At 43.8% G+C, this 21,772-nt stretch overlaps 1 protein-coding gene across 5 annotated transcripts in view; it reads left to right on the forward strand.

Moving 5' to 3' along the window:
• LOC139157445 (uncharacterized) overlaps positions 1 to 21,772 on the forward strand; it is a 92,658-nt gene that overhangs the window by 38,392 nt on the left and 32,494 nt on the right. For 3 of the 5 annotated variants that reach the window (XM_070734217.1, XM_070734218.1, XM_070734221.1), the window contains 9 exons: positions 80 to 200; positions 5,942 to 6,042; positions 9,195 to 9,285; positions 11,108 to 11,245; positions 11,718 to 11,974; positions 12,248 to 12,389; positions 17,873 to 18,100; positions 19,802 to 19,957; positions 20,980 to 21,182. In XM_070734217.1, the coding sequence (XP_070590318.1) occupies positions 80 to 200; positions 5,942 to 6,042; positions 9,195 to 9,285; positions 11,108 to 11,245; positions 11,718 to 11,974; positions 12,248 to 12,389; positions 17,873 to 18,100; positions 19,802 to 19,957; positions 20,980 to 21,182 (1,437 nt within the window). The remainder of the gene's footprint in view (positions 1 to 79; positions 201 to 5,941; positions 6,043 to 9,194; positions 9,286 to 11,107; positions 11,246 to 11,717; positions 11,975 to 12,247; positions 12,390 to 17,872; positions 18,101 to 19,801; positions 19,958 to 20,979; positions 21,183 to 21,772) is intronic. The other 2 variants (XM_070734219.1, XM_070734220.1) reach the window with 1 other exon arrangement.

Consider the following 21,772-nt stretch of genomic DNA (forward strand, 5'->3'; position numbering starts at 1 on the left):
CATGTTGGCTTTCTGCCTCTCCTTTTCCCATTCTTAATGGAATCATTTTATTTTTCTTGGTCTCCATTTTTCTACTTAGGAGTGATAATCCCCCACAATTGGCCTTAACAAAGGAATATATAGAATCAAGTCCTAATCAGGTAGTGACTACAATTACAAAGAGTCTGGAAGATGATCCAGAAGAAAAGGTCGTATGGGAGGTAAGTGTTGCATTTAGGGCACCCTCGGATTTCTTCATCCATATAAAAAATGAACCTAATCAAATTTCCTTTGCCCCATATTTAGTTACATCACAGAAATCATGATTAATACTCTACTAAACCCACGAATCTGTGATGACAGTTGAATCTTTGATATTGATTCCAGAGGAACTCATTGATCTTCACTTTGTTGGCTTAAGCCTGTGATTAAGCTACTACTGGTTAAAGAGACCCTATTGCTGCAACTTTCTGTTCATACATTTGTGGGACAGAGTTAGGATTATTTCTTTCTGAGAATGTAGCTGAAAGAATCTTTTTCTCCCTGAATGGTTTTGGGGTGAAACAATAGAGAAGACTCTGGTCCATTATTAAGTGAGGGTCCTTTACTAGTCCTACATAACAAGTATGGCATTTTGGGATTTTTAGTTATATTAAATTCTGGCAAAATAAGTTTTTGGATATTAAAGGAAGGAAGGAAGACTTGAGAATAAAAAAACAGAAGATGTTCAATAGTTATCTTCTCCCATTCTTGCTTCTTCAGTGAGTGCAAGCCATGCTACAAAATAATTTGTAGGGAGGAACATCCGAGACGCTCAGCGTGGGGGCGGGTGAGAGCCGCTGCGACCTGGGCGTCTCCTGAGGAGCCCAGCCCAGCTGAGGACCGGAGGGGGCTGCTGGCGGCTACTTAAGATCCCCCAAGACGCCAGAAAAGCGGAGGAACATCCGAGACGCTCAGCGTGGGGGCGGGTGAGAGCCGCTGCGACCTGGGCGTCTCCTGAGGAGCCCAGCCCAGCTGAGGACCGGAGGGGGCTGCTGGCGGCTACTTAAGATCCCCCAAGACGCCAGAAAAGCGGAGGAACATCCGAGACGCTCAGCGTGGGGGCGGGTGAGAGCCGCTGCGACCTGGGCGTCTCCTGAGGAGCCCAGCCCAGCTGAGGACCAGAGGGGGCTGCTGGCGGCTACTTAAGATCCCCCAAGACGCCAGAAAAGCGGAGGAACATCCGAGACGCTCAGCGTGGGGGCGGGTGAGAGCCGCTGCGACCTGGGCGTCTCCTGAGGAGCCCAGCCCAGCTGAGGACCGGAGGGGGCTGCTGGCGGCTACTTAAGATCCCCCAAGACGCCAGAAAAGCGGAGGAACATCCGAGACGCTCAGCGTGGGGGCGGGTGAGAGCCGCTGCGACCTGGGCGTCTCCTGAGGAGCCCAGCCCAGCGGAGGACCGGAGGGGGCTGCTGGTGGCTACTTAAGATCCCCCAAGACGCCAGAAAAGCGGAGGAACATCCGAGACGCTCAGCGTGGGGGCGGGTGAGAGCCGCTGCGACCTGGGCGTCTCCTGAGGAGCCCAGCCCAGCGGAGGACCGGAGGGGGCTGCTGGCGGTTTTTCTTTTCCGGTTCCGGCGGAGCAGCGGGAAGGAAGGAGGGATGCCGCTGCTCCGCCGGACTACGGTGATAACAACAATAATATAGGTAGTTTTGAATTAGTTTGAACGCCAGTGTGCATGTTGGTGAGTTGAAAGTTCCTAGTCTCGGTGTCCGGTTCCTGTGTGTGCGTCCTCTCCTTGGTTTTGCCGTGGGAGAGTTAAGAGCTGGGAGCCTCGATCAGCTAGGGCTCGGAAGATGGCGGCCCCTGTGGAGCGAGTGAACTTGACAGCCAGGCAGACCAAGACGCCGAGCAGCTGTGCGGTGGGTGCGCTCGGCGCTGGAGGAGACCTGGCGGACGGAGGACCGACCATTGCGATAGGAGAGAGGAGATTGAAAGGAGACCAAGGGAGGAGGACTGGTAGATCAAGGTCTGATGGTGGGAGAGTTTTACAGACATGGATGCCCCCCTCCCTAGTCTGGGGGGGAGGGAGAGAGATGCTGAATGATCCTTGACTTTTGAATAACCTCTGCCCCTGAGAACTTGGCACTTTGAGAAAATTGGCACTTTTGAGGAACTTGGCACTTTGAAAAACTTGGCACTTTGAAAAACTTGACATTTTGGGAAACTTGGCACTTTGAGAACTTAGCACTTTTATTAGTTGCTGCTGACCGTATTTCCTAATCGAATTGAATTATTCATTATTACCTATGTTTGTATTTTTATTGTTATTTTTAGTTAGTTTTAATAGTGTTTTTAATATTAATATCGTTCTTAATTGCTATTTTTATACTGCTATCAATTTAATTGCTTTTTTAACATAATTGGGGTTTTATATAATGGGTGACTGGGGTACATATACGTGTGGGTATGAATGGAATGATTGGTATGATTGGGGGGGTCGGGGTGGGTGGGGATATGGTATGGATGAGTTGATTGACAGTAGTGCGAATGACAGATTTGGCCCACCTGACGCCCGGGAGACAGGGGAGGGAGGGACACCGATCTCTGGGGTGGCAGAGGGTCGGAATATTTCAGTGTTGCTGGGGAGAGGCAGATATGGCGGGGGCCACGGAGTTAGCCGTTCCAGGGGAACGAGGGACCGTTGCTTAATAACGGTCCCTTGTTCCAACTCTGTGAGCCCAATCCTGGGTACTGGTGATGAGTGTAACTCTGGCCCTGGACTCAGGTTGCTGCTGCTTAATGCCAGGTCGGTGGTAAATAAAGCTCTCCTCATCCGGGATTTGATCCTGGATGAGGAGGCCGACCTGGCATGTATCACTGAAACCTGGCTGGGCCCAGAGGGAGGTGTTCCTCTCTCTGAAATTTGCCCAGCTGGGTTTCAGATATGGCATCAACCTCGACCCCAGGGAAGGGGGGGAGGAGTGGCTATTATAGCCAGGGAGAGCCTTTGCCTACGTGGACTCATTGCTCCGGAAATTGCGGGTTGCGAGTCACTCTTTATGAGGTTGGACTTAGGGGTTCAGGTGGGCTTATTTCTCACGTACCTGCCTCCCAGCTGCGTGTCAAAAGCCCTGCCTGTGCTACTCGAGGAGGTAGCCGGGTTGGCGGTGGAGTTCCCCAGACTTATTGTCTTGGGGGACTTCAACCTGCCGTCACTCGGCGAAACCTTGGGGTTGGCACAGGAGTTCATGGCCACCATGACAGCCATGGACCTGACTCAAGTAGTACGGGGTCCGACTCATGAGGGGGGGCACGCACCTGACATGGTATTCCTTTCCGAGCAATTGAGCAATGGTCTGAGACTAAGGGGCTTAGAAGCAGTGCCTTTGTCATGGTCAGACCATTTTCTACTAAGGCTTGACTTCCTGGCTCCAATCCTTCCCCGCAGGGAGGCGGAACCAATGAAGATGTTCCGCCCCAGACGCCTAATGGATCCAGAGGGTTTCCAGACGGCGCTTGGGGTTATTCCAGAGGCACTCATCCACAGTTCGGTGGAGTCTCTTGCGGAGGCCTGGAATACGGCTGCTGCGGAGGCTCTCGACCGGATTGTGCCTTTGCGACCTCTCCGTGGCGCTAGACCCCGTAGAGCCCCATGGTTCAACGAGGAGCTCCGGGAGTTGAAACGCCAAAAGAGACGTCTAGAGAAGCGATGGAGGAAGAGTAGGTCTGAATCTGATCGAACACTTGTAAGAGCTTTTATTAAGACTTACAAAGTGGCGCTCAAGGCGGCAAGATGCGCGTACCATGCCGCCTTGATTGCATCAGCGGAATCCCGCCCGGCCGCTCTGTTTAGGGTGACCCGCTCCCTTCTTAACCAGGGGGGAGTTGGGGAGCCCTTGCAGAGTAGTGCCGAGGAGTTTAACACGTTTTTCGCTGATAAAGTCGCTCAGATCCGGGCCGACCTCGACTCCAATTGTAAAACAGAGTCGACTGACAACGAGTCAGTCGAGGTGACTGGGGCACGTACTTGTCCACCTGTCTGGGAAGAGTTTGATCTGGTGACACCTGATGAAGTGGACAAGGCCATTGGAGCTGTGAGTTCCGCCACCTGTTTACTGGATCCGTGTCCCTCCTGGTTGGTCTCGGCCAGCAGGGAGGTGACACGGAGCTGGGCCCAGGAGATTACCAACGCTTCCTTGGGGAGGGGAGTTTTTCCATCACTCTATAAAGAAGCGCTTGTGCGCCCCCTCCTCAAGAAGCCTTCCCTGGACCCAGCAGTACTCAACAACTATCGTCCAGTCTCCAACCTTCCCTTCATGGGGAAGGTTGTCGAGAAGGTGGTGGCACTCCAGCTCCAGCGGTCCTTGGAAGAAGCCGATTATCTAGGTCCCCAGCAGTCGGGCTTCAGGCCCGGTTACAGCACAGAAACCGCTTTGGTCGCGTTGATGGATGATCTCTGGCGGGCCCGGGACAGGGGTTTATCCTCTGTCCTGGTGCTCCTCGATCTCTCAGCGGCTTTCGATACCATCGACCATGGTATCCTTCTGCACCGGTTGGAGGGGTTGGGGGTGGGAGGCACTGTGCTTCAGTGGTTCTCCTCCTACCTCTCTGGCCGGTCGCAGTCGGTGTTAGTGGGGGGTCAGAGGTCGACTCCGAGGTCTCTCCCTTGTGGGGTGCCTCAGGGGTCGGTCCTCTCCCCCTTGCTATTTAACATCTACATGAAACCGCTGGGTGAGATCATCCAAGGACATGGGGTGAGGTATCATCAATATGCCGATGATACCCAGCTTTACATCTCCACCCCATGCCCAGTCAACGAAGCGGTGGAAGTGATGTGCCGGTGCCTGGAGGCTGTTGGGGCCTGGATGGGTGTCAACAGACTCAAGCTCAACCCGGATAAGACGGAGTGGCTGTGGGTTTTGCCTCCCAAGGACAATCCCATCTGTCCGTCCATTACCCTGGGGGGGGAATCATTGACCCCCTCAGAGAGGGTCCGCAACTTGGGCGTCCTCCTCGATCCACAGCTCACATTAGAGAACCACCTTTCAGCTGTGGCGAGGGGGGCGTTTGCCCAGGTTCGCCTGGTGCACCAGTTGCGGCCCTATCTGGACCGGGACTCATTACTCACAGTCACTCATGCCCTCATCACCTCGAGGTTCGACTACTGTAATGCTCTCTACATGGGGCTACCTTTGAAAAGTGTTCGGAAACTTCAGATCGTGCAGAATGCAGCTGCGAGAGCAGTCATGGGCTTACCCAGGTATGCCCATGTTTCTCCATCACTCCGCAGTCTGCATTGGCTGCCGATCAGTTTCCGGTCACAATTCAAAGTGTTGGTTATGACCTTTAAAGCCCTTCATGGCACTGGACCAGAATATCTCCGAGACCGCCTTCTGCCGCACGAATCCCAGCGACCGATTCGGTCCCACAGAGTGGGCCTCCTCCGGGTCCCGTCAACTAAACAATGCCGGTTGGCGGGCCCCAGGGGGAGAGCCTTCTCTGTGGCGGCACCGGCCCTCTGGAACCAACTCCCCCCGGAGATCAGAACTGCCCCTACTCTTCCTGCCTTCCGTAAACTCCTCAAAACCCACCTTTGCCGTCAGGCATGGGGAAACTAAACATCTCCCCTGGGCACGTTGAAGTTATATATGGTATGCCTGTATGTGTGTATGTTAGTATAGGGGATTTTCTTAAACTCATAATATTTTAATTAATTGGATTGTATTGGATTGTTTTTCACTTGTTGTGAGCCGCCCCGAGTCTTCGGAGAGGGGCGGCATACAAATCCAAATAATAAATAAATAAATAAATAAATAAATAAATAAATAAATAAATAAATAAATAATTGGCATGAACTTCTGTTAAAATGAGAGCAGGCTTGAGTTAAAGGCAGTTGCCAGAAAAGGATTCCATTATTGTAGGGCCATTGACGATCTATTTACTGTAGTAACTCTCTAATCATTGGAAATATTTTCCTAGGTGCAAAAGAACACCCCAGAAATCACAGTGCAAGGTGTAAGAAGCCAAGAGAACAACTCCGATTTCTTAGGAAGAGAAGCCATCAACGGTGATAGCAGGAGGTAATTGGCATACACAGTGGTGCCCTAGGGAAAATGTTCTGGGAAAAGGGAAATGGTGAAAATGGAGCTGTGGGAATATCCAGGCAGGGAATTTGTTTTGATCTGCTTTATTGTTTAGCAATAAAGTGTTTTCACAGCCGGCTGTAATGGAATGTGTGGATGACCTTGGGGCAAAAAATGGGAGAGATGCTATCTAGAAACAATCAGAGAAGAGCCCCCAGTGACTTAACTTCAGAGAAAAAAACTTAGGAAGGATCCATCCTAATGGATCAAGTAGTTAAATGTGATGATGAGAAACTTCTGTTCCAAGATTTGTTTAATGTAGCCTTATAATAAAGGAAAATTAGTTCATCTCGTCAGGCTTACTCAGGAAAGCTGACTTATCCTGAAAGTCTTTATCCTGAAACTTCCCAGTGCCACTTTTAAATGCTTGATCCATTAGAAAGGGTCCCTCCTTAGTTTTTTTTCTCTGTCTTAAAGTCCCGGGGTTCTGTTCCTCTTGTGTAGGTTGTCTCCTAGGCCACATCTCTTCCCCCAAAGTCATTCATACTTTCCATTACACCTTCTGTAGAATGGTTCCTTGTATATAGAATGGACTTGGAAATCTTTACAGGTTTATTCTGTGAGCTTCATGGAAAAGCTGTATTGTCATGCGTTTTAGAACAGTGGTCTCCAACGTTGGCAACTTTAAGACTCCCAGAATTGGGAGTTGAAGTCCACAAATCTTAAAGTTGCCAACGTTGGAGACCCCTGGAGGTGGGCAAATTGCAATACAGTGGTACCTCGAGATACGAGTTTAATTCGTTCCGGACCTGGGCTCTTAAGTCGAGCAGCTCTTATCTCGAACGACTTTTCCCCATAGGAATTAATGTAAATAATTTTAATTGGTTCCAGCCCTCAAAAAACTCACAAAGTTAGTCTAAATTATGCAGAAAGACATGTTTTTAATGAAGAAATGTACATGTACATATAAATGAATAATGAAGTTTCTTTCACTTAACTTGTAAACTTTCTTAAACTTTTAAATTTACATATGTTCAACTTCTCTGCCACCCAATCCTGTAGGACAGAGGTCCCCAACCCTTTTTGCACCAGGGACCGGCTTTAAGCGATCAAGAGAGGAATGGGTGAATGAATGGACGGAGGGTGGGAAGGAAGGAAGGAAAGAGGGAAGGGACAGGAACAGAGGAAGGAAGCAAGGAAACTTATGAAAGGGGAGAGTAAGAGAGGAATGAGTGAAGGGAGGGAGGGAGGGAAGAAGGTGGGAAGGAGAAAGAAAAGAAGAAATAGACGAAGGGAAGGTAAAAGAGAGAAAGAAAAAGAGCAAGAAAGAAAGAAAGAAAGAAAGAAAGAAAGAAAGGGGGAAGGGACAGGAACAGAGGAAGGAAGCAAGGAAACTTATGAAAGGGGAGAGTAAGAGAGGAATGAGTGAAGGGAGGGAGGGAGGGAAGAAGGTGGGAAGGAGAAAGAAAAGAAGAAATAGAGGAAGGGAAGGTAAAAGAGAGAAAGAAAAAGAGCAAGAAAGAAAGCTGCAAGCACCCCCCCGAGCCCCCCAGGCCGGCTGCAACCTTTTAAAACACGCGCGCCGCTTCACAGCTGTCTCCTGAAGCCGAACGCGGAAGTTAGCGTTTGGCTTCAGGAGACAGACAGCTCCTTGGCGCTTGTATCTCGAATTTGGGCTTGTAAGTAGAACAAAAATATCTCTCCCCTCCCAGCTCTTATCTCGAGTTGCTCTTAAGTAGAGCAGCTCTTATGTCGGGGTTCCACTGTACAGAAGACTCCTGTATACAGTGTTCCCTCGATTTTCGCGGGTTCGAACTTTGCCAAAAGTCTATACCACGGTTTTTCAAAAATATTAATTAAAAAATACTTCTCGGGTTTTTTCCCTATACCACAGTTTTTCCTGCCCGATGACGTCATGTGTCATCGCCAAACTTTCGTCTGCCTTTAATAAATATTTTTTTAAATAAACTTTAATAAATGAACATGGTGAGTAATAATCTAAATGGTTTCTAAGGGAATGGGAAATTGCAATTTAGGGGTTTAAAGTGTTAAGGGAAGGCTTGTGATACTGTTCATAGCCAAAAATAATGTATTTACTTCCGCATCTCTACTTCGCGGAAATTAGACTTTCGCGGGCGGTCTCAGAACACATCCCCCGCGAAAATCGAGGGAACACTGTACTTCTAGGGTGCTCCATTCCATTCGCCTTGGTTTTTTGTTTTAGGTTCTCTCAAAGTTGCTCAATATTATGCAGCCACTGACAATATTCTGGGGTTTGGGGAAGTTGGTTCCTGTTTTGTAATGTTGGAGTTCTCCTAACTCAGGGGTCCCCAATCTTTTTACACAGGGGGCCAGTTCACTGTCCCTCAGATTGTTGGAGGGCCGGACTATAAAAAACATCTATGAACAAATCCCTATGCACACTGCACATACCTTACTTTAAAGTAAAAAACAAAATGGGAATGTACTATTTAGAGGGGGGGAGAAGTCTGAAATTCATATATGGTTATGTTTTGTTTTTAATTTTCTTTTGTTAACATCTGATTGTAGGTTTTCTTGGCTTATAGAAAAATGTATAAAGAAAGAAGGAAGCACTGGCATAATGGTTAATAAGTTAGAATATAATTGGTGTACTTTTTGAAGGAACATTAGGGAGGGAATTTAATTAAAAGAAAATGAATGTAACTGGATGACAAAATTAGAAAAAAAACTTTTGCAACTTTTTTGATGATTTATATTAGTTACTAACAAAATACCACGTTTTATTCATAGAAAATTAGATGGAACACTGTGTTGTGTCACTCACCCACGGGCCGGATAAATGGCCTCAGCGGGCCACATGCGGCCCGCGCGCCGTAGTTTGGGGACCACTGTCCTAACTTATCAATGACTTCATTGGTGTATGGATGGTGCTATTTGGCAACATGGCAATCTTATCCCCGTGTTTGCCTGGCATCTAAAATATTAGTATCCTCCATGAAAATGTGTTGCAGTTCAAAGTGCTGGCGGAAAAAAATAATAGATACACGCTCTTCTTTGTCTGTGGGTTTAATATATAATGGCTGTTTCACACATGTGCACTTGATATGGCAGTAATCAACGGATGAATTGGAATGCATGACCTCAGCCTACTTCTCCATCTCCTGCAGGAGGAGGAAGTTTCTCAGACAGCCAAAGCCTTTAAAAGATCTGCCTCAGCAAGAGGCACACCTTCAGGACATCTGCCAGGATGCTGATCGGGTAATGTTCTCCAAAGAAATTTCATAGATTTTTCCAAGGCCTTTTCATGTTGCAGCCCACATGGATTCCCTTAAACATGCTTGCTTTCCTTAGGCTGCTGGTTAGCTGCCACTTGGATGGAGAACAGGCCCTGGCATGAGTAGCAGATCTGGTCTACACATGCAGTGGGATGAGGTGGTAGGATATCAGGAATATAAACAGGGAAGATCAATTCCGCAAAGCTGCTGCTATTCAAATAAAACAAACAAGGGAGAATGTTCTTTCTAAATTCTTCCTTGCTCCCCTAGATTTTTGTATTTCTAGGAAGCCCCTGCAGGTTCTGTGCTTTTTCAAAAGGCAACTGGGTTTTCTTTGTTTTCCTTTGAAGACGTTTCACTTCTCGTCCAAGAGGTTTCTTTGGTTCTGATTGAAGAAGTCAGAAATGAAGAAGCTTAGTTTAGTTTTAGTTTTTTAGTTTTAATTGAATTTGTATGCCGCCCCTCTCTAAGGGGCTTCTTGGATGAGAAGTGAAATATCTTTAAGGGTGGGGGAACAGTTGCCTTTGGGGAGGGGAACACATTTGGGATATTTCCAGGAAGACATTTTTTGTGCAAGGAAACTTTAAAAATGTCCGGTTCAGAAATGTGATGTACTATTAGACAGAGTAAGTCATCCACCTTAGGGGATGGATGGTAGAAAATGTGAGGCAGCAGGAGGTTCCTTCTGAACTTATGGATGGTTCCTCATTCAATTTTGAGTACAACCAATAGGTTTCTCTAAAATATCTTTATTGTTGTGCACTACTTAGAGTCTCCCCTAGAGAAGTAGGGTAGCTATATAAATTAGACTTATAAATAAATACATACATAAAATAAATGAAGAGAAGCTATAATCTTGCTAATGTTAAAGGATAATCCTGCTCTCAGGCAAGTTTTGAGCCATGGTGGCGCAGTAGTTAGAGTGCAATATTGCAAGCTGCTTCCACTGACTACAGGCTGCAGTTCATCAGTTCAAATCTCTCCAGGCTCAAGGTTGATTCATCCTTCCATCCTTCCTAGTTGAGTAAAATGAGGACCCAGATTGTTGGGGCAATATGCTGACTCTGCAAACCACTTTAAAAAGGCTGTAAAGCACTGTGAAGCAGTATATAAGTCTAAGTTATTTTCAAGAGGTCCAACCAGTTCTAACTTTTTCAGAATTCTGCTGCCTCTTTACCACTTGCCTGTTCTATGAGTAAAATCTCTGTCAATATCAAAGTTGATGTGATTATTATGTATCATTTTTCAGAACGTTTTACTCTAAACAGATGACATAGAGCTCTGTAGTTTTTAAACACTGATTACTTCCTAGGGCATAGAGTAAGAAGCTCAGAGACTATTACCACCTTGGAGTTGGGTGGTCTTAACAAATCTAATAAATAAAATAAAGTGCAGAGGGAACTTAGACGCTTGGCCTTCTCCCATCTGCAGTTAACTTTCTCACATTTACTTTTCCAGAATTCTTTTGGTTAGATAAAAGGTAAAACAATATAAAAAGGAGTTGATGCTCAGCCAATTAATACTAGTGAAAAGCAGATCTTTGTGAATAATAATGTACTCTATTCATTCTCTGCCTGAAGAGGAAGTCAAAGAGGCAGAGGTATTGCATTCTGAAGATCTTAGGTTAAAACCATTGCATCTCCTATTTAAAGGATTAGGAAATGAAAGCTCTTTGGCTTGAGACCTTCAAGAGCATTGGTGATATTCTAGAGAATAATAACAATGAGTAAGTGATATGACATAAAGCAAACGGTAGATTTTTATTTTAGTCCATATTAGGAATATATATATTTTACACTTCTTAGGAAATACAGCAGTTGCTACATACTGATCACAGGTGGAGTCCAGAAATGGAGGATGCCCTTGAGGAATTAGGAGAATTATGGGCTGAATTAAAAAAAAGGCATCAGGAAAATGGCAAAGCGTTGCAGGAAATTGACACAGTGAGTAGTAGCCATCCCTGGAAGCAATATTTTATTCTTCCTTTCTCTTTTGCAATAGTTCAGCAAGTATTGTGTATGTTTCCCCTGAAATCATGGATGTGGAAATGGAAGCAGGGGAATGTACCATGTTAAATTGGGACAAACGCTACCAGATGAGCACTGGTGGAATGGAAAACCGGAATTAAGAAAACAAGTCCCTTCTAAAACTTATATTCTACTCATTGCAAGTTCTAATCCCAAGATAACTTCCATTTTTTGTTCTCTCTCCAAGGGTTCATTTGCTCTGAATTTTTTTTATAAGCATCTGGATTTGCTTCTTTTTGGTGGAGTGTTCCTACACAATTTTTCCTACTGTTAGAAAGTTGACCCCGGGGATTTGTGTGAACTCCTTTCTCCTCCAAAGAAGACTAGTCAGGTGCTATATATCAAGGGCTAGATGTAGCTCATGTATGTTATTCCTTTCTCTTTGCAGGCTTTGCAGCTGGTTGGGGAGCTAGAAGCAGCTGAGTGTTGGCTAGAAACTGTGGCAGGCTTGCTCTCCGAGCCAAGAGCAACAGAAAACCTTGATGACCTCAAGAGAGATCTGCAAAAAGTTGGCACCTTGAAGAACAAAGCTAGAGCATGGGCTTCTAAGATTCACACTCTGCAGGAAGAAATGCAGATGGTATCCTCCTCAGAACACACAGCAGCTGCGATGATTCAGAGAAAAATGAAACGAGTAAAGGAAAAGTAAGCTCCTTAAGGATCAAAATGCTGTAGTGTTTTCTGGGCGGAAGTAATATAACAGCTGGGCTTTTCGGAAGGTAATAACAAAGAGACCGCATTTCTTCAGGGAGGCCTTATTTAAAAGACAGCTAAGCAAAGAAGAGTAGACTTTTCTTAAAGAAATAGGGCTGTTTATTAAGGTCTTTCTTGTTGCTAGAGGTTTATCTCCTGAGCTAACCTGTTGCTTCTGCTTGATGAAGTGGAGTAAATTTCTATGTGCCTTATATTGCTAAATAGTTTACATTTTCTCTCCAGGCTGGCCTGTGTACAGGAAGCCCTCCAGCGCAAAGCATCTGATTTACAGGATTCCCTGATTTTAATGGAGTTCTTACAGAATGTCCAAATGGATCAGACGCTAAACCAAAAAGGCCAAATAAAGGTGAGAAGCAAAGAAAAGGAGGAGAAATGAATTACAGAATTATGGAATAACAAGAGGTGGAAAGACTTTTGAGGTTTTCTAGTCCAAATTCCTGATGAATCAGCAGACCCTATACCAGTGACGGCAAACCTTTTTTGTTTTGCATGCCAAAAGGGTGTTTGTGGATATGCTAGCATGCGTGCACATGCCCACACCCATTCCTTTCTCCCATGCATGTCCATCACTGCACTGCGCATGTGCACATCCTCCCATCCCTGCGGATATACACAGGCCTCACTGAAGCCTGTGATGGTAAAATAAAACAGGCAAACAGGCAAACCGGAAGTTCGGAAAAACAGACCTTTTGATCCTTTGTCAGTTGTGCTATTTTTTGCTCTCGGGCTTTAGGAAGCTTCCCTGAATCCTCTGTAATGTAAAAAACAGCATAACAGGCAAACCAGAAGTCCATTTTTATGAACTTCTAGTTTGCACTCTGGGGCTTCAGGGCGAAATGGCATTTCCCAAGGCCAAAACCAGCTGGCTAGTGCTCACATGCTCCCTGGAGCTAATGTGGGGCAATACGTCACGTGTCCTCTGATATGGTTTTGTGTGCCACCTGTGGCATGCGTACCATAGGTTCGGCATCAAGGCACTATACCATTGCAGACCAATGGCTGTCAAATCTCATCTTTAAAACCTTCAGTGATGGCCCCCCCCACAACTTTTGAAGGCAAACCCTTCCGCTCGTTAATTATTCTCACTGTTAGGAAAATAGGTTGAACCTCTCTTTGATCAACTTCCATCTGCTTCTTATCTTGCTCTGAAATGCTATGGAGCAGGGATCTTCGACCTTGGTAGCTTTAAGACTTCTACTCCCAGAATTCCTCAGCCAGCTTTGGAGATTAGATCAATCTCAGGGGTGAAATTCAACAGGTTTTGACAGGTTCTGGAGAACCGGTAGTGGAAATTTTGAGTAGTTCGAAGAACCAGCAAATTCCACTTCTGGCTAGCCCAAGAGTAGGTTGGGAATAGAGGTCTATTTATTTATTTTATTTGTGTTATGAAGTACGTATTGGTGGTATGCAAGATATAATAATATTTATATACATGATATTAGTAAAAGAGAAACATTAGGACGGGATGGAAGGCATTCTGGTGCACTTATGCAAGCCCCTTACTGACCTCTTAGGAATCAGGAGAGGTCAACAGTGGATGGTCTAAGGCAGTGTTTCCCAACCTTGGCAACTTGAAGATATCTAGACTTCAACTCCCAGAATTCCCCAGCCAGCAAATGCTGGCTGGGGAATTCTGGGAGTTGAAGTCCAGATATCTTCAAGTTGTCAAGGTTGGGAAACACTGGTCTAAGGGTAAAGTTTTGGTCTGGTAGTGAGTTCCATGCATCAACGACTCGGTTACTAAAGTCGTATTTCCTGCAGTCGAGTTTAGAGTGGTTAACTTTTTGCAGTATCCTTCTCCTGCCATGCCTACCAAGCCATGCCCACAGAACTGGTAAAGAAAAATGTTGAGTTTCACCTCTCTCAGTCCTCCTCTTCCCTGTGATAGAAATGTGACTTCAGTACCAGCGTGGGCTGCTCCTGGTTCAGCCTGGTTCTGTGAACCGGTACCAGCAGCAGCAGGAGGCTCCTCCCCCGCCTAGGACGCTTCTGTCAGTAGTAAAGGGTTTTAGAACCCACTGCTGCTCAATACCTTCCACTCAGTGGGAAGTGTACATTATGAGAGACTTCTCTTTATTGTTTCGTTTGGACAGCAGGATGTCATCTGATATCTCAGTTCAGAGATAAGTCACCAAAATAAGACTTCTGCTATTAAGGGTCAGGATTTCAGTCCTTGCTTGGATATAATTTAGTTATGGGATGATATATTGTCTCTAAACAGAACATTTGCTAACCAAGAGTAGTTATTATCCTTTTTTAAAAGGATTCATTGAATCTCCAGAGAAATATGGCAACTAAATTACAATTGGTAAAGACTTTTTATAGTTGAATTTTAACCTCATTTTAGTTCTGATCATCTCCAATTGTGAAAGCTTTGGCTGTAATCCACTGACACTAGATGAACTATCACAATAATCTGCCTGGATGTTTACTGAAATATCTCTTCAAGTTCATGAGAAAGAACTGGCATTTAAAAATATGGTTAGAGCTCAATCTTCCTTATAGGCTGATTGATAAATTGGTGTTAGCAACATTGTGGTTAATCGCTTTGTGAGAACTTCTAGTAAATAAGTCCAAGGGAAGCCTTTTCGGTAGCAGTAGTACAGCCCAGGGGTAAAATGCTCCTGGTTTGCTCGTGCCTTTGGGTTGTCACACAGCCAATCATGAAGGGAGCATGAGGCTCCACCCACCCACCCGGACACTGCCATTTGGGATCTTTTACACTCTGCGCATGCGCAAATAATTCTGTGCATGTGCAGAGGGTAAAAGAACCCAGATGGCGGCGGGTGGGTGGAGCCTCAAGCTCCCTTTGCAACTAGTTCTCCAACGACTCACAAGTATGAGCAAAATGGGAGCATTTTCACAACCGTGTCTTTGAAGTAAACTCCAAATTCAAATCTGTCACAGTGTCTCATTTCCCATTAAATTGAAGAAACTTATTTTAAATGTTTACAAATTACTTTTATCATTTATTACTTGCAAATATTTACACTCGCTTTGTTATTTTATTTATTTAAACAGGTAACAATCTATACTTTTTAATGTTAGGAAAGATTTTTTTACAAGTTTGTTTAAAATATTGCGACTGCTTCTGTAAATTAGCTGTTGCCCTTATTTTAAGATAATGCTTAATCTAGCTGAAGAGTGGGATCTAGCTTTTTATATATTGTATTTTTAATACAAAGAAATAGAAAGAAAATTCAAAGGCTTCCAACTTTCCTGCATTGCAAAACTATTTTGTGTATGGATGTCTTGTTATGGTTAATTTTTATATACCATTGACATTTAACTCGGTTTATTTACAATAGTAAAGAAATATGAAGCAAGACATATCAACTAATACCAGTGATGAAATCAATTTTTTTTTACTACCGGTTCTGTGGGTGTGGCTTGATGGGTGTGGCAGGGGAAGGATATTGCAAAATCTCTATTCCCAACCCACTCTGTGGCCAGCCAGAGATGGTATTTGCTGGTTCTCCAAACTACTCAAAATTTCTTCTACCAGGTCTCCAGAACCCGCTGGAATTAAACTCTGCCTAATAGTGCATATGCAACTCATATCTCTATTTAATTCTTCCAGTTATGGATAAAATCTCAAAGGTGCTTTTTTTCAAAAGGCAACTGGACTTTTTTTTCTCTTGGAAGACATTTTGCTTCTCATCCAAGAAACTTCTTCAACCATGACTTAGATGACTGAGAAGCTTCATAGACATTATGGATCAAATGTTGGTCTGAATATAAAAAGATGAGACAGAGTTTTTCATATCACTTTATAACTGATAGAGAATTGGTACCATTGTAGGCTTGTCATATAGTCTGTTGTGTGATCATAAAAGCATTCAGTTCCCATTTTCTTCCGTTCCCAAATGTTGGCATATAATTCAAAAGAAAATGAGCATCAAGAAAAACAACAAGTCTTCCAAAACAAAATTAATACGTGTAGCAAATTTTGTCCTAAATAGAATCACTATGAAAGACCACATCATAAGAACCAATACCAGGCTTGTAATTTTTGTAAATAGCATGAAAAAAAATCTTCTGCTACTAAGGAGATTGTCAAACATTTAAAGTTACCAGTCTCTGTGTAGACTTCAAACGATGTTTTCACGGAATACAATGAATCTGCTTTTCATGGGAAGGGAAAGCCCATTGAGCAACAATTAGTTATTACTCCAATTATTTAGTTTAAGATATAATCTCCAAACCCTGTCCAAGTTCTTATGAAAACATTATCTTGTTATTTTCAGAGTTTGGATTTCCCAATAACGTTCATGTAACATGCTCATACAGAATAAAACAGTTGGAATGTTATTGAATGCTAACACATTTAATACGTTAGAATGAGAATTCCATACTTACCTAACAGCCAAAAATGTTAAATACAGTGGTACCTCTACTTAAGAACTTTTCTAGATAAGAACCGGGTGTTCAAGATTTTTTGCCTCTACTTAAGAAACATTTTCTACTTAAGAACCTGAGCCCGGAAAAAATTCCTAAGAAATTTGAGAGTGGCACGAAGGCCTGGCCAGTTTCCTACCATTCCCCCTTTAATCCCATCCATCTGGGCTCCCAGAGGAGCCTTTTGGTGATGCTTAAGGAGGCTTTGGCAGCCCAGAGCAAATGAAGCATTTTCCTTTCTCTGGGCGCTTGGACAGGGAATAAACCTCTGCCAGCACCCAGAGAAAAGAAACGCTCCATTTGCTCTGGGCAGCCGAGGAGTCACCACAGCGAAGGAAAGGCGCCGGCTACAAAGTGAGCGAGTGAGAGGAGAGGGGAGCCCTTCAGCATGGGAAGGAAGAGGCAGCAGGTAGCAGCAGCAGCAGCAGCCAGTGTGTGGGGGCAGTGTATGGGACGCAGCCTCACACCGGGTGTATGGGAGGCGTGTGCTCCTCCTCGCCGCCTCAGAGTCCCTCTTTTTTTTAAGCCTTAAAGTTTTGGATTTTTTTTTCCCCCTCACCTCACCTTCTTCCTTCGGCAGTGACTGTCCTCCTCTTCTTCCTCCTCCCTCTTCCACCCAAATTCCAAGCTTTTATTTCTTTCCTAATGGGTTTGCACGCTTTATTTGCTTTTACTGTACATTGATTCCTATGGGAAAAAATTGCTTCTACTTAAGAACCTGGTCATGGAACGAATTAAGTTTTTAAATAGAGGTATCACTATATACCAGTTTCTGAATTATCTTATAAAGGCAAAAACCCAGGAAGCAAAATGTACCATTTGCAATGCTGCGATTTCGCTGAGGCTTCCCTTGCTGGGAAACCCCACCTCTGGACTTCCGTTGCCAGCGAAGCGCCCGTTTTTGTGATGCTGGGATTCCCCTGCTGGGATTCCCCTGCAGCATCGCAAAAATGCAGAAGTCCGGAGGTGGGGTTTCCCATGGAAGGGAGCCTCATGGGAATTCCAGCAGCGCAAAAATGAGTGCTTCGCTGGCAACGGAAGGTCTGGAGGTAGGGTTTCCCAATGAGGGGAGCAACGGAAGTCCAGAGGTGGGGCATCCCAGTGGCGGTGGCGGGTTCGTAAGGTGAAAATAGTTCATAAGAAGAGGCAAAAAAATTGTAAAACCCGGGTTCATATCTCAAAAAGTTTGTATGACGAGGTGTTCGTAAGATGAGGTATCACTGTAAATGATTAATCTTATTGAGCGGGATTAAACCTTACACCCTTTCTGTTGATTAGCAATTTAAATAAATGATTAATCTTATTGAGTAGGATTAAATCTTTCTACCTTTCTGTTTTAAATTCCTCCTTTATAGAATTGAAATAATGTTAATTTATAGAATGGTCTATGTATTTAATAGCAATATTGCTTGCATACTTATTTTGCTTCAGGGGACACCCAACCAATTCAGTTCCCCAGAATCTTTGCATCTTGTCTTAGCCCAAAGTGCTCAGCATGGGAAGAGCAAGGACATGAGTAGACCACTAAAGGAATTACAAGAAGCAGTGGAAATGCTGAACAATGTGGTGAAGGAACGAGAGCAGGCCTTGAAAGCGGTGACAGAAACTGAGAGCCTGGAGTACTTTCCTCAGGTCGTGAAAGACAAGGAGGAAATTGGGGTAAGAGGAGGCTAAGGGTTGCCACGTATTAGCATACTTCTCTAATGGTTAGAGAACACCTACAGTTTTTACCCTGCCCCAACTCATTGCTTGTTGTGACGATGTTTCTGGTATTAAAAAAAGGATCTGAGGCGTACTGATTCATAGCTTTTCCTGACTATCTTTTAATGCAGTCGCACGAGCAGTCATGGGCCTGCCAAGGTATGCCCATGTTTCTCCATCACTTGGCAGACTGCACTGGCTGCCAATTGGTTTCTGGATCCAATTCAAAATGTTGGTTATGACCTATAAAGCCCTACATGGCATGGGACCACCTTCTGCTACACGAATCCCCACAGAGTTAGTCTTCTCCAGGTCCCGTCAACTAGACAATGTCACTTGGCGGGTCCTAGAGAAAGAGCCTTCTCTGGGGGGGGCTCTGGAATCAACTCCCCCCAGAGATTCACATTGCCCCCACCCGCCTTGCCTTTCTTAAGAATTTGAAAACGTATTTATACTGCCAGGTTTGGGGTCACTAGACCCCAGCCTCTGGTCAGTGAATGCGTAGGATGTTGTAATGTAGGGTGTATTTCCATGTTTGATTTTTAAATGTTTAGCTTTTAAAAATATTTTAAAGTAATTATTTATGTTAATTGGATTTAGATGTGTTTTATATACAGTACTGTATTTTTAATTGAAATGTAAGCCGCCCCGAGTCCATGGAGAGGGTGGCATATAAGTCAAAACAAGGAAGGAAGGAAGGAAGGAAGGAAAGAAAGAAAGAAAGAAAGAAAGAAAGAAGCAATACGGTATCTTTTACAGGTTGTCATATTGTTGACTTGCTTTAATCCAGTCCAACTCTTCATGCAGACTAAAAACTTAAAAGGTGCTTAGAGGAAGCTGATTTATATCAAGTCAGACTGTTATGGTCCATTTAATTCTATATTGTGTACTCTGACTGTCAACAGTGCTTTGGAAAGGAGAATTTCTCGGAGATGTAGAGATCCTGGGGGTTGAACCCGAGATCCTTTTGCATGTAAATCATGTCCTCCATCTGTAATGAGTTCCCCAAAGTAAATGAGTTGCTTCTCACATTCCCTCCTAGTTGTTCATATATTACTGAGACTCTGTTTACACCATTATGCCTTTTCATTGTATTCCTACATGGCTTTCCACACACTCTCCTCCCATATAGAAATTATGGGAATTTCTTGGAAGTAAATATTCAAATATATTGCATCAAACACATAGGTGGTTTGGGAGGAGGCAATGTAAAATCAGCTGGGACAGAAAATGTATTTAAATTATGAAAGGATGAGCCAAATCACAAACCAAGAATTCAGTCTGGGCTAAACCAAAGAGTTCTGCATCTAGACAAGTGCAATTTCAGGGTTTGTGTATTAGACATATAGCAGTAGCAATAGCACTTAGACTTATATACAACTTCATAGTGCTTTATAACCCGATTAGAAAAGCAGTTTACAGAGTCAGCATATTGCCCCAACAATCCGTGTCCTCATTTTACCGACCTCAGAAGGATGGGAGGCCGAGTCAACCTTGAGCTGGCCAGGATCGAACACCTGGCAGTTGGCAGAGTTAGACTGTCATATTGCATTCTAACCATAGTACCAGCACAGCTGTGCATAACATCGTATCCAGAAACGTAGTGCACTGAATGCTGTTGCTAATGCTAAATTTCATCTTGGTTCTTTCTCTGCTCAGCTGAGCTGGGTTGCCTCACAGATTGAAACAATCCGTGAGAGAGCAGAAACGCTGGTTCAGGACCTCATCCAAGCAGAAAGGAGTTTTACCACAGTAAAAAGTGAGATGGATCTTCTTGATGTGCAGGGAATACAGAAAAGGCAAGAAGAGATAGAGGTGAGATCCGGAGTTTGGTTCGGACTTTTCTGTCTGGAAGAATGTTGAAACTGTGTTGGTTTTCCCCACTTTGGAAAGTTTTCAGATGGCACCAAATGCACTGTATATCTATTCTTTATTTTCCTCCTTTATGCCTCCATTTGTAAATATAAATGGAGGAATTGGTAGGAAAGGGAAGAGTTACAAATGGAGGGTAATATCTTTTGGATCCCTCGTAAACATCTAGGAATGAGGTAAGGAAATTGTTTAATAACTGTTCTGTTGGGAACCATTCCATCTCCTGTTAATCTTGTCTGCAATGAGAGCTAACTTTTCTTGCTTAGCTCATTCTGCCTTTTTCTTTTTTTTTACGAGTTTGGCCTTGGGCTAATCTCAAATGTATGTGGGTGAGTAATGTCCTGGGATTTAGAATTAGATTGGCTCTGGTATAGAAGAACAAATATATTTTGCTGTAGTCAGAATGTCCCAAATGACACTTAACTGGATGCTTAAATGCATTCCTGGACTTTGTAGGTTGCAGATTGGGGGGTTAATAGTTGGAAATAGTTGAATATATTCCAAGGGTTAAGTGGTGTGAAGTGCTCCTCATGTTTGCACAGATGTAAATGCAGCAACAATTAGCCCAATGTCCACAAAGTTGCTGGGCTCAGTAGCCACTCCCCCAAATAAGTTTCATTATCTCATAGCAGATGTGGAGACTATATAGATCTTAAAGAAGACATTATACATAGGGTTTTTTAAAAAAAAAAAAATCTATTCTGCCTAGTTACTGTTGCAAATCACAGAAGACTATCTCACAAGTTTAACTTTGACTATAATTTTGAGCAGTACTGTACTTTTTAAAGAAGTGTGATGTTTATTGTTTCTGATCAGCTCTGGTTTTTTTAAAGCTCCCCCCACCCCACCCACCCCCCAAAAAACAATAGCAAGAAACCTATCCTTTCTGGGATAGCAGCAAGATTTCGGAAGGAATCAACAAAGTGTCTTAACCACTGTGAATCCTATTGTTTTGTGTCCTATAGAATGATATGTCTCAGCTGGAAGGAAATATAGAGGAGCTGGAAAGAGGAGTTATTCACCTGGTTCAAGTATCTGATGACTCCAAACTAATTCTTGAAATACTAGAGGCTTGGAAAAATCTCCAAAAACTGGTGCTGGAAAATTCAATTCATGGACAGCAGACTGTTCGCTTATGGCAATTCTTTAAAGGCTATCTGGCCATTATGTAAGTTAGTTTATCTTTCTCTTATTCTCCTTAAAATCTTGGGATGCAAGATGAGCGGAATTAAGAACTGTCTTAAATTACACACACACACACACACACACACACACAAAAGATTGTTTTTCAGACAGCATACTGACATTTCATTGGAAGAAAAATCCATTTGGTTCAGTTACAAGATGGCAGAAAGGCAAAGGAAATAACGTGGAGGCTTATTGGAAAGAAGGATTCTGTTTATTGATGAACAGCATGTAGCATGTAGTTCTGGGGCAGCTGATCAAATGGCTGAATGGGTGGATGGATCTTTATAGGATTCTGGAGCTTTGTGTTTGAAATGCTTCAGGGGATTGTGCAATGTAGTAAGCCTGGTATCATTTGCTATGCTAATGGTGGTGGGCTAATCCTATAATGTCCTAAAAGGTCACATCCTGTCTCTAGAATTTGGGTGGGGAAATGCAAATTTTATTTTTAATTTTTTTAATTTTAAATATAATCTGATAACAATGGACAGATTTTAATTATACAAATTTCTTTAGGTATAAAAACAGTCAATATGATTACAATATATGCCCCCTCGATACGACAACCCAATT

Source organism: Erythrolamprus reginae, chromosome 1, assembly GCF_031021105.1.
Source record: "Erythrolamprus reginae isolate rEryReg1 chromosome 1, rEryReg1.hap1, whole genome shotgun sequence".
NCBI lineage: Eukaryota > Metazoa > Chordata > Lepidosauria > Squamata > Dipsadidae > Erythrolamprus > Erythrolamprus reginae.